Below are 11,898 nucleotides of genomic sequence, written 5' to 3'. Positions count from 1 at the left end.
CAGAGAGCTCTATTTGCTTTGGTGGTCAAGAAGGGCCTCTCTGAACAGACAGTCTTTAAATGTGACCAAGAAGATGTTTCCCTTGTGCGTCTCGAAGAATATTTCCAGTAGAAGGAACAGTTGGAACAGAGGTTTTCCAGTGGAAACAAGATAAGGATTGGGAAACACTGGGAGGAACAGAGGGAGGAGGAATGCAGTAGAAGAAAATGGGCAGGGATTGGAGTAAGTAGGGCTTAAAAAAATTTTTTTTAAACAGCATATAATTTGGATATTATTCTGAGTGCAGTATAAAACCATTAGATGGTTTAACAGGGAAGTATTAGGATATGACCTATGTTTTAAAAATATCACTCTGGCTGTTGGCTTCGGAGAATAAATTGTGTATGATATTGGAAGCAGGAAGATTAGTTAGGGGGGTTTTGGAGTGGTCCCAGTAAGAGGCGATGATGGCTTGGACTAAGGTGAGGCAGTGGATATGGAAATAAGGAGATCCATTTGGGATGTGTTGATAAAGGTAATGGAAGAAAGAATTTCTCACTCTGTCAATGACACAGCCATGAATCTGGAAATATGTGAGAATGTCAAATTGGTTACAGGATGAAACCCGTGCCCTTTGCCATTCATATCCCCTTGCATGGAATGAAAACTCTTCAGATCAAGTATTGCTTTAAATCAACGGGCCTTAAATAATTGCACGGTTTGGTTTTCATGTTTGTTGTAATAGATTTTGACCTGTATCTAAAACTCATCTAATGTAGGCTTATTTTAAGTGTTTAACTTTCCTTTCACTCTCTCTGAGAATATTTAATTACTGAAGGTGCAAAGAAAGTATCTCCTTTAGTAAAAAGATAAGTTAATACAAATGAACAACTTCGTGTCTATAGTAACTATGCAAATGAAAACACACATGTTTCTGTTATTCAGACTGAGCAAACCACATCTAAAGTGCAGGCAGCGTCCTGGCTGGTGTAGCTCAGTTGGTTGGGTGTAGTCCTGTGCACCTAAAGGTTGTCGGTTAGTTTGCCAGTCAGAGCACATGCCCAAGGTGCAGGCTCCATCCTTGAAGGCAGCCGATCCATGTTTTGCTTTAACCTTTCTCTCTCTCTCTCTCTCTCTCTCTCTCTCTCTCTCTCTCTCTCTCTCTCTCTTCCTTGCTCTCCAAAAAATATTTCAAAAAGTGTAAAATGTAGGCAGCAATCATGGGGATTGTTGATTATGATGACATCACACTGATAGGTATCAATCACAATCTGGCAAGAAAAAGACAGGAGTTGTTCTTTTTCTGTTTGTTTTAAAAACTATTCTTAAAATTGACTGAGAATAGCAAATGTGCCTTTTTTTTGCCTTCATATTTAAAGATGGATAGCAAGAAAAAAAAAGCAAGCAAAGAACAACCATAACTAATTTAAAATATGGCAAATTAATAGAATTGATATTATTCATTTCTAAAGAAGAAAGATCTCAAAAATTAAATAATTTTAAAGAAATGTAGGAAAATTACTACAGTCTTTGAAACATTACTATAAAAAGGAATTGTTTCCTAGGGGAAAACTCAGCTGCCTATCAGTCAAGTGAACAAGAATGCCAAGATAGCTAAAAAGTACTTCAACAAATACTTTGAATAAAATCAATACTACAGATGGACACAAGGGCTGTTTCCAGATCTTAGCTATTGTAACTATCCCTGCTAAGAACATATATTCTTTCTGATTAGTGTTTCAGGCTTCTTAGAATATATTCCTAGAAGTGGGATCACTGGGACAAATGGCAGCTCCATTTTTAGTTTTGTGAGGAAACTCCATACTGTTTTCCATAGTGGCTGCACCAGTCTGCATTCCCACCAGCAGTGTGCCAGAGTCCCCTTTTCTCCACATCCTTGCCAGTTCTTGTTTGATGATTTGTTGATGGCAGCCATTATGGCAGGTGTGAGGTGATACCTTGTAGTTTTATTTATTTATTGATTGATTGATTTTAGAGAGAGGAAGGGAGAGAGAGAGGGAGATAGAAACATTGATGAGGGAGAATATTGATTGGCCACCTCCTGCATGTCCCACACTGGGGATGAGGCCCACTACCTGGGCATATGCCCTGACTGGAAATTGAACCAGCAACCTCTTGGTTCATGGGTTTGATGCTCAACCACTGAGCCACACCAGCTGGGCTCATAGTCATTTTAATTTGCATTTCTCTGATAATTAGTGACATTGAGCATTTTTTCATATATCCCTTGGCCATTTGTATGTCCTCTTTGGAGAAGTGTCTATCAGGTCCTCTGCCCATATTTTACTTGGATTGTTTGTCTTTGTTGAGTTGTATGAGTAGTTTATATATTTTGGAAATTAACCCCTTATCCGATGTATCATTGGCAAATATGTTCTCCCATACATTGGGTTCCTTTTTCATTTTGATGATGGTTTTTTTTGCCATGCAGAAGCTCATTAGTTTGATGGAGTACTGGTTATTAATTGTTTCCTCTGTTTCTCTTGCACTTGGTGATGTATCAGTGAAATTTCTTGTACATGTGTTGTCTGAGATTTTGCTGCCTAGATTTTCTTCTAGGGTTTTTATGATCTCATGACTTACTTTTAAGTAGTTTATCCATTTTTAGTTTATTCTTGTATATGATATCACTTATATGTGGAATCTAATGAACAAAATAAACCGATGAGCAAAATAGATCCAAAGACATGGAAGTGGGGAACAGATTGACAGAGGGAATGAGGATTGGGGGTGGGAAAAGATAAACCAAAGAAGTAATATGTGTATGTGCATAATCAATGGACACAGATAACAATGTGGTGAAGGAAGGGAGGAGGGTGGGAAGGGAGTGGGGAGGAGGGTGTCAGTGGGGGAAAAAAGGAGGGACATCTGTAATACTTTCAACAATAAAAAAAATAATAAAGATTAATGCAAAATTAAACAGAAAAACATGAATAACCATGATTACTTCTAAAATATACTACAACAGAATAATATATTTTAATTGTATTCATTTCAATTACTTAAGTCAGTCTTTTCATTTTAGAAACATATACCTGATTTTTAAAAATAATTAAGCATTATTGGGAATTATACTTACTTAATGAAAAGGGCATACTATCCTTGGAACTGTTATTCACAGCGTGTGACATCATTCATTTTTTAAGTTTATTTGAGGATACTAACACTTAGATTTTCAATACTCTTTGCTACTTACATTTATGAAGAAATGGTGGTTATTGACTGAGACACACTATCTTCTTTATTTATTTTTTGTCAAAGCCTTCCACTGATTTTGAAATTTTAGTATTTGCAAATACACTGTTTTCATTGTATAGATTAGATCTAATGTCTATACTTAGGCAAAAGAGGAAAAGGAGGCCACCTTTTATATTTCTAATTAAATATATTGGGGGGACATTGATTAATAACGTCATATAGGTTTCAAGTGTATATTACTATGATACATGATCTGCATATATATATATATCCTTACCTGAGGACACTCTTGCATTTATCCTCAGATAGAGCAGGAGGGAGAGAGGGGAGAAGAGAGAGAGAGAGAAGCATAGATGTGAGAGAAACACATCTAGTGGTCACCGCCCACGTGACCCCAACCGGGGCAGGGACAAACTGCAACTGAGGTATGTGTCCTTAGTAGGAACCGAACCCAGGTCTCTTTGGTCTGCAGGCCAATGCTCTAATCGCTGAGCCAAACCGGTCAGGGCATGATCTGCATATTGCATTGTGTACCCATCACCCACAGTCAGATCATCTTCCACCACCATATAAATATTTGGCCCCCTTTACCCTCTCTACCTCCCTCTTACCCTTCCTTTCTGGTAACCACCATACTGTGGTCAGTCTGTGTCTCTGAGTTTCAGTTTTGTATCTCACATATGAGTAAAATCATACGGTCCTTAGCTTTTTCTGGCTGAATTATTTCACGTAGCATGATATTCTCAAGGCTTATCCGTGTTGTCACAAATGGCAGTATTTCATCTTCTCTTGTGGCTGAGTAGAATTGCACTGTGTATATGTACCACATCTTCTTTATCCCGTCATCTATCGAAGGACACCTTGGTTGTCCCCATGTCTTGGCCACCATGAATAATGCTGTCAAAGGAGCAAAAAACACACAATGGAGAAAAGAAAGCCTTTTCAATAAATGGTGTTGACAAAATTGGAAAGCCACATGCAAAAGAATGAAGCTAGATTACAGTTTGTTCCCTTGTACAAGAATTAATTCAAAATGGATCAAAACCCTAAATATGAGATCTGAAACAATAAATTACATAGAAGAAAACATAGGTACTAAACTTATAGACCTTGGTCCATAGAAAAAAATTATAAATTTGACTCCAAAGGCAAGGGAAATAAAGGCAAAAATAAATGAATGATGCTATATCAAACTAAAAAGCTTCTGCACAGCAAAAGAAACCACCAATAAAACAAGAAGGCAACCAACCTGATGGGAATTGTTATTTGTGAACAACAGCTCAGACAAGAAGTTAAAGTGCAAAATATGTGAAGAACTAGTACAACTCAACACCAAACAAACACACAATCCAATGTAAAAAAAAAAACGGGCAGAGGACCTAACAGGCACCTCTCCTAAGAAAATATACAAAGGGCCATCAGATATATGAAAAGATGTTCAATTTCACTAGCTATTAGGGAAATACAAATCAAAAGCTACAATGAGATACCACCTCACACCTGTTAGAATGGCTGTTGTCAGCAAGACAGGTAATAGGCTTTGGAGAGGTGGTGGAGGAAAAGGAATCCTCAGACACTGCTGGTGGGAGTGGAGACTGGTAGAGCCACAATAGAAAACAATCTGGTGGTTTCTCAAAAAATTGAAAATAGAGTTACCATATGACCCAGCAATCCCTCTCCTGGATATCTACCAGAAAAACTCGAAAACGTGTATTCGCAAAGTTATATGCACCCTTATGTTCATGGAGGCCACTCTTTATCTCCCCAGAACAGGCCTGGAGAGGCGGGTGAGAGGGATTACAGAGCCCCAATAGGTCAGCCAGGGGTAGGGGAGGGCTTTCTCCTGACTCTGGAAGGGCTTCCTTTTCTTCTCAGGGCGCCTATCTGCACACACTTTTATCCTCAGGGCAGCTCGCGCCCTGGTGGCTTGATTTAGAGTAAATGATACAATGTCCATTCGAAAACATTTCTGGGGGGTCCTTTGGGGATTGTGAAGACAGAAGCGTCCTAAAGATACAGAATGATTTGTAAGTGAATACAACTCTGGACATATACACACGTACGCATGTTTCGTTTCTGTTCCTTATATAAGTTTTCTATCTAAAACTTGCTTCCTCCTCCACCCATTACCTGCCACAGCACATCTGATTTGTCTGCCCTATTTTGGGGCCGCACAACTCATCCTCCCAGCAGACAGGGAGCAGTTGCTTCTGCCGACACCACAGTCAGCCTGAGCGCTTAGGAAATGCGAGGGTGCACAGGCAGCTAGAGTCAAGAAAACACTCCCCTTCTGCGCGGAACTCTCTAGTCATCCGGACCCTCCTCCAAACAGTGCAAACTTGGCCCAGAGACTGAGCGCAAGGACCAGAGGGTGGGCACCGATGGCAGGGTGCTGGAGCGGCGCCCGCAGTCCGGAGAGCCTCCCGCCGCCACGGCCGCAGCTGTCACCTCCTCGCCTGGCCCGGTGCACCCCGAGCCCAGCGCCGGAGCTTTGGCACTGAAAGCTCTGCTCCCCAGTCTCAGCATCCCCAACTCCCTATCCTTTTCTGCCATCCTGTCGCCTTCTCCACCTCCTCCGCTGCCACTGCCGTGGCTGCAGCGATTTGGCGCTTCCAAGGACTCCCCTCCCCTCTCCCCACACAGGTTGCTGCTGGTGGATCCTGGACGCAGCAGCCCACCGCTCAGCCCGCCGAGGCCCCCGCCAGACGCTGGGGACCAACGCCTGAGCATCCCTGGGCTTGCACTCGCTGCGCAGGCGGGGGCGGGAGGACCGGGAGGGGAGTTCCTGATTCCCTGGAGGACCTAGGAACTTGTCCTTAAAAAAATATCTCGCTGGCCCGCGGTTGAGCAGCCACCTCGCCAGAGCAGCATGTGGACTGGCTCGCTGGGTCCCCTAAGTGCTCTGTGGCTGCCGCCACCGTCCGAGCAGCCCTTCCCGGCTGCAGGAGCCCCGCGCGGGGCCAGGAGCGGGGACGCGCGTCTGCCGCGTCCCCTGCCTACTGCTGGCCGCTTCTTCTCGGGAGGTGGCAGTTACTGTTGCTGCTGAGAAACCAGCCGCATTTCTGTGACTAGTCGCCTGGTGAGAAGTTGAGACTCTGCACCTCCTGCCCGGACCCACATGGCTTGTTACCTGGTCATCAGTTCGAGACATCTCAGCAATGGGCACTACCGGGGCATTAAAGGAGTCTTCCGAGGGCCCCTCTGCAAGAACGGATCTCCCTCTCCGGTAACCTGCGCGCGCCCGGGCCCGTGCACACGCACTCACACTGCGCGTACACACACACACACACACACACACACACACACACACCATACTCGCGTTCAAAATCAATGTAAACAAAAAGAGATGCTGTCCTGGTACACTGAGTGGGTGGTGGATAACGACTTTTAATTTATAGATATATTATGTCTGTTTATACAATTTATTGACTTACACAGTGAGTGGTGTGTTTACATGTGTATTTTCAACACAGTCGTTAGCATTTATAGTGCTACAGATGCAAATATTGACTGAGTGCAGTTAACCGAGGGGCTGTGAGGGTAGCTCCTGTGCACTGTATCAAGTTATGAATCTGCTGATTGGGGCAGTGTAGAAAGTTTGAGTGGCACGTCAAAACCACGCTTTGTGGAGTCAGCAGTTGGGATTAGTTTAATAATACTGCTATTACCTTATAAGAAAATCACCTTTTAAATATTTTGCACCAGGGTACTGGCAAAAGAAAAAGTGTTGGATGTGGAAACTTGATTAAATCTAATGCTTAACTATGTAGGTTCTCTAGGGAAAGCCAAAGAGTTCTTTATGGAAGTATGAATTGATTAGTTTGTTGTTATATACAAGTGTATTCACATGCAATTTGAGTGATTGCTATTTAATTTGGTAAACAATTTAATTTGGTTTACTATTTGATTTATTCTAGTATTTTTGTAAAATAATCTTGACCAGATTCTGTGACTTTAATATATTACTAATTCATTTCTTGGTATGTACTATATATACAGACTAATGTTTTAAGGATTCAGATGTATTTCATGGAAACTTATATGTGTCATGATATATTTTTTAAAATTTTGGATTATTAGTGATTAAATGTCTAAACTTAAACAACAATTTTTCTAGTTTAATATAAAAACCACTATTTTAAATCATTATGATATAAAGAAGGAAAACTTAAGTTGCCTGATTTTTATTTATTTTTGGGAGGCTTTCCATCATGGTTTAATGCTTCATTAGCATGAATTATTCAAAAGTGTGATATATTATAAAAACCTTTGATTAAGTGCTATATGTGATTTGCATGAGAAATCTAAAATTAGAAAGTGTAAGTACCCAAAGATATCACCGGGACTCCTAATTACAACAAAGTATTGCCTCACATGCTTTCACGCACAGTAAAAGTAGGTCTGTGCAATCATCTTGTCCCCTCCCAGCTGCTGTATGGTACTGAATCAGAAGTGTTAGATGGAATATACTGTTTGTATTGGTATTTCCAGTTAAATTCATGGGGTTGGAAGAGTCTGGAAGAGTTTCAGTTGAAAAAAAGCCCATATTTAATCCTGAACAGCTGGTCGGAATTCTTTCTATTTTTAAAGATTCTCAGGATTGGAGTTTCTGCAGTCTCAGCAAACCACCTTAATGTTAAACAAACCAGTGTCAGAATCTTCCTTATAGCAAACTTAAATCCATCAAAGTCTTCTTTTTCAAGCTCATTTTGTCTTGGAAACCTATGATGTTCCACCTTTCTCATAGGTATTATTTTTCAACCTTTAATAATCTCTGTGGCTGTCATCCAAAACCCTTTCTGTAGAAATCTGGATTGGATACTGTGTTGCAGTATATGTGCTTTCATAATTCACAGGGTAAAGGGAGAAGTACTTTATAGTTTCTACATTGTTTAGTTCTGTTTAAGATAGAATATGATGTTTATCTTCCAAAATCTAGAATAATTTCTGTCACATGGTCAAAAAGTGTCCTTCTTCTCCCTCTATGGTCATTCATCTCCCACAAGCCCGACTGACCCACAGGGACTGGATGTGAGAAGACAACTCATCATCCTCATGGCTCTGTGCCTAATTTACTGATTAGGCGCTTCTACCTACAGGATAATATTCTTACTGACTGGTTTTTACTAAAATGCTAATTTGTTTTCTTTTATCTAGACACTATACTTTGACTCACTGGTTTGTTCTCTTTAATATTTACACATTGGAGTTAAATTACATTTGCACTATTTAAAAATATCTAAATTAATAGGCATAGGCACTTTGTAAGCTTGATTTATTTTGTCTTCTTTTATATTTTTCTATTGAATTTGAATGATTTTTTTCAAGGTTTGAATAGTTTCTCCTATGAACTGAGTGGTATGTGAAAAATTGATGTTCATTCATTCTGCCACGGGCACGTTGTTAGACAAGTCAGAATTGCCTTCACATTACATAATGTTTAGTCTTTCTCCCTAAAATCAATTGGTCACTACCTTCTGTATCCTAGACCTTTGGGCATTTAAGTAAAAGTTTCTTGGTGTAGATGAGTTTATGTTTGCTGTCTTTATTAATGAATTGTGAAGCATGAAACTAAAAACTCTAGTTATACATCTTTTTTTTTTTTTTAATAACCAGCAATACACATCCCCTAAGCTTTCAGGTTAACATACATTTATTGAATTTTTCATCAGCATAAATATTAAACTCACATATTCATAAAGATAAATTTATTTTTTTAAAACATGTAGCTGCTCTTATAGCATGTTTATTTATTTATTTTTCAAATTTAGTGCTCAGAATAGTTTCAAATTGACCTTTACATCAATGACATTAATTATTTTCACACACTGAGATACAATTTATATGGGACAATGGACTGAAATATCATTAGTTGGTTTAACTCACTCTCACTAAATTCTGTGATACTTCAGCTTTAGTTCTTGCTCTTTTATTCTAAGAGTAAGATCTCTTAATCCACATTTTTGTTTTAATAGAGTTGTTTAAAAGTAGCACATAACACTATTGAGTGAGACTATTTTGTAACTTTGTTAGAGAAAGGAGAAAAGCCACAGTTCCTTTCTGCTGTAGTAAAAGTTTCTTCTTTTGGAGTTCTGATGTAAATACACCTTATATTAATTTAACATTTCAATATCTTATAAGTATAGTTCTTCAGTTATATATTTAAAGTAGTGTATACATTTGTCATGTTCAAATCCCATGTCTGTAGAATCTGAACATATAATGTTAAACTGTGCAAAAGAGAATGATTACATATATTTAGAAAACAGTTGTTATTAGAAATTCTTATAATAAATACTTAATAGGATACTTGAGAAATAAATAAAGCATTTTACCAGCAAGCAATTTTCATAGATCAGCAAACTGGAAATCCTGGAGCGAACTTTAGCTCCTGTCTTCAAAGTGAAATCATGCAAATGTCTTATCTGTTGCATCTCTCTTCTTTTTGGAAACTTGGTATGAAAAATAGCATACTGCCTTACATACTAATTAGAATGTGAATAATTGATTTGAGATAGTTTATGTCACTTTAAATCCAAGGCTAAAGATAAGAAAAATGACAGCAAGAATTGCAGTGTTTAATGGCAAAAGTCTCTAATTTTAGAAAATAAATTTGCATCCTCCTACATTTTAGGATATTTACACCTTTCCCTATCAGAATACTAAAATAATATGGCTGTATGATGACTTTTAAAATCACTGTGTCACACACACACACACACACACACACACACACAGATACACACAATGTTACCAGTTGTTGATATGTTCATGGTAAAACTTTGTTACAATCATTGAAGTATTCATCAAGAAAACAGTCTATCTGTGAATTCATTTCTTTTTGAAATTCTAAGTTCTTCTATCACCATGATTGAATGCAGTGAAACAAGTCACATCCTCTATGTGGTATCAAAAATATATTTGAATAGATTTTAGTTATTATATGTAATGCAAAATACTTAAATTTAGATTAGACTGTGGTTTGTTACAGTTTACTTAAACTGGGTGTGGTTAATAGGAAGACTATCATTCAGGATATCTATTGATGAAATGTTAATGATAATCATAATGGTATATTTTCTCTGAGGTACATGTTAAACTTATGACCACTCTTTTGAAGCTTAGATATGGTGATACTTTTTACAAAGTGCTTATTCCTGAAAGCACCATCCAGGAATATCTGTTTTCAGAAACGCCTACTGTCTTCCCCTGAAATATTGGATGTAAAGGACATTCTTGGGATTTTCATCTGAATAACAGATCGGGGTCTTTGGATTTTTGTTGTTGTCTTATTTTGTGTAGTATATCCTGGTATATATCTGAATAAAGTGCCTAACAGAAGGAGGTGACATATGAACAGAGAGCATTCTATTTTTATGTTTTTATTTATTTTTCTATTTATCAGGTGTACAATTTTATAAAATATCCTCTGCATATTGTATTGGATGCTCATCCTCCCAAGTCAAGTCTCCTCCTTTCACCATTTACCCCGTTACCCCCTTTTGCCTTCCACAAACAAGCATTTTTGCTGTGCTAAAATATTCCTGTAAAGCCTCCTTTTAAAAATCACAAATGTGTATGTATAAATGTAAGAAGTCCTAGAAAAGATTATCTTGAGGGTATATTTATTCAGAGAACTCCTTAAATGAGGAAATGAGTGCAGTTACAACCTCGTTCCTTTTCTAATGTCTATGATCTTCAATTGTATGTATTTTCATTATGCTTAATAAGTACACATTAAACACATCCAAAATGCTCTCAAACTGTTGTGCCAAAAATAATTACAAAGATATACTCTCCCATGGAGAAGTCACCTGCCTTCTGTTCTTGAATTCATGAATGCATAATACTGCCTTTCATATTGAAACTTAGAATATTTTCAATAAAGAAGACTCAGCTACAAGTCTTACAGTACATGTTTTCTTGTTATGTCAAATATTGTATGAAGCAACCTTCTTTCTTCTCTTTGCCTTTTCAATCCTTTCTTCTTTCACCCAACTGATTTAGAGACTTGTAATTGACATTTATGCTTTGGAAAACAAGTGTCAACTTTCTGGAACTTTAGTTTATTTTTATCTGACTTCAGAAAGTTTGCATGATAAGAAGAATCAAATGAATATTTGAGTGCATTGTGGCTTTATTAGATGTTTCATAATTAAAATTTGATGTATTAAATCCCTTGATGTGTTTCTTTTAGACATACCAATTAGATAAACTCTATTTTAGGCTTATGCCCATAGTTTGGGAATAAAATAAAAATAAACAGATTGGCATCATGTGTAAGCTAAATGGGGATGTATTTAGCATAGAACTTAATCATTTATAGTTAAAAAAAATTTGGTGTTAGTTTTAACTGTAAAATCTTTGTTGTATAATACATATGCATTAAGACAGTTTTCATGTGTGAAGCATTAACAGAGCTTGAAATGTCAGTAGGTTCAAGGGTGTACTGAGAGTAAGAAGCAGGAAGAGTAATGTGTATTTCAAATAACTTTATGAAGTGCATTTCAGTGCGAATTTTGTTTATTCAAAATGCACATTGTCAGAATAACTTTTAGTATATATGTACATATTTTGTAGAAAAGAATTTGAATCAAAGTTGAAATAAAAATGCTACTTTGCTCAAAAATGTCTTTTGGTTTTAGCAAATATAATTTTCAGGTAATCTTTATAAAATCACAGGTGACAGCCTTTTTGTCA

At 37.8% G+C, this 11,898-nt stretch overlaps 1 protein-coding gene across 1 annotated transcript in view; it reads left to right on the top strand.

Annotated features, from left to right (window-relative positions):
* Positions 1 to 6,316: 6,316 nt before the first annotated feature.
* ZNF804B (zinc finger protein 804B) overlaps positions 6,317 to 11,898 on the top strand; it is a 568,493-nt gene continuing 562,911 nt past the window's right edge. Inside the window, exon 1 of the mRNA XM_036247159.1 lies at positions 6,317 to 6,424. Coding sequence (XP_036103052.1) covers positions 6,317 to 6,424 — 108 coding nt within the window. The remainder of the gene's footprint in view (positions 6,425 to 11,898) is intronic.

Source organism: Molossus molossus, unplaced genomic scaffold, assembly GCF_014108415.1.
Source record: "Molossus molossus isolate mMolMol1 unplaced genomic scaffold, mMolMol1.p scaffold_m16_p_7, whole genome shotgun sequence".
In the NCBI taxonomy this organism is placed as follows: domain Eukaryota; kingdom Metazoa; phylum Chordata; class Mammalia; order Chiroptera; family Molossidae; genus Molossus; species Molossus molossus.
Note: the sequence above shows the minus strand (reverse complement) of the source record. Positions and strands in the feature narration are given on the sequence as shown.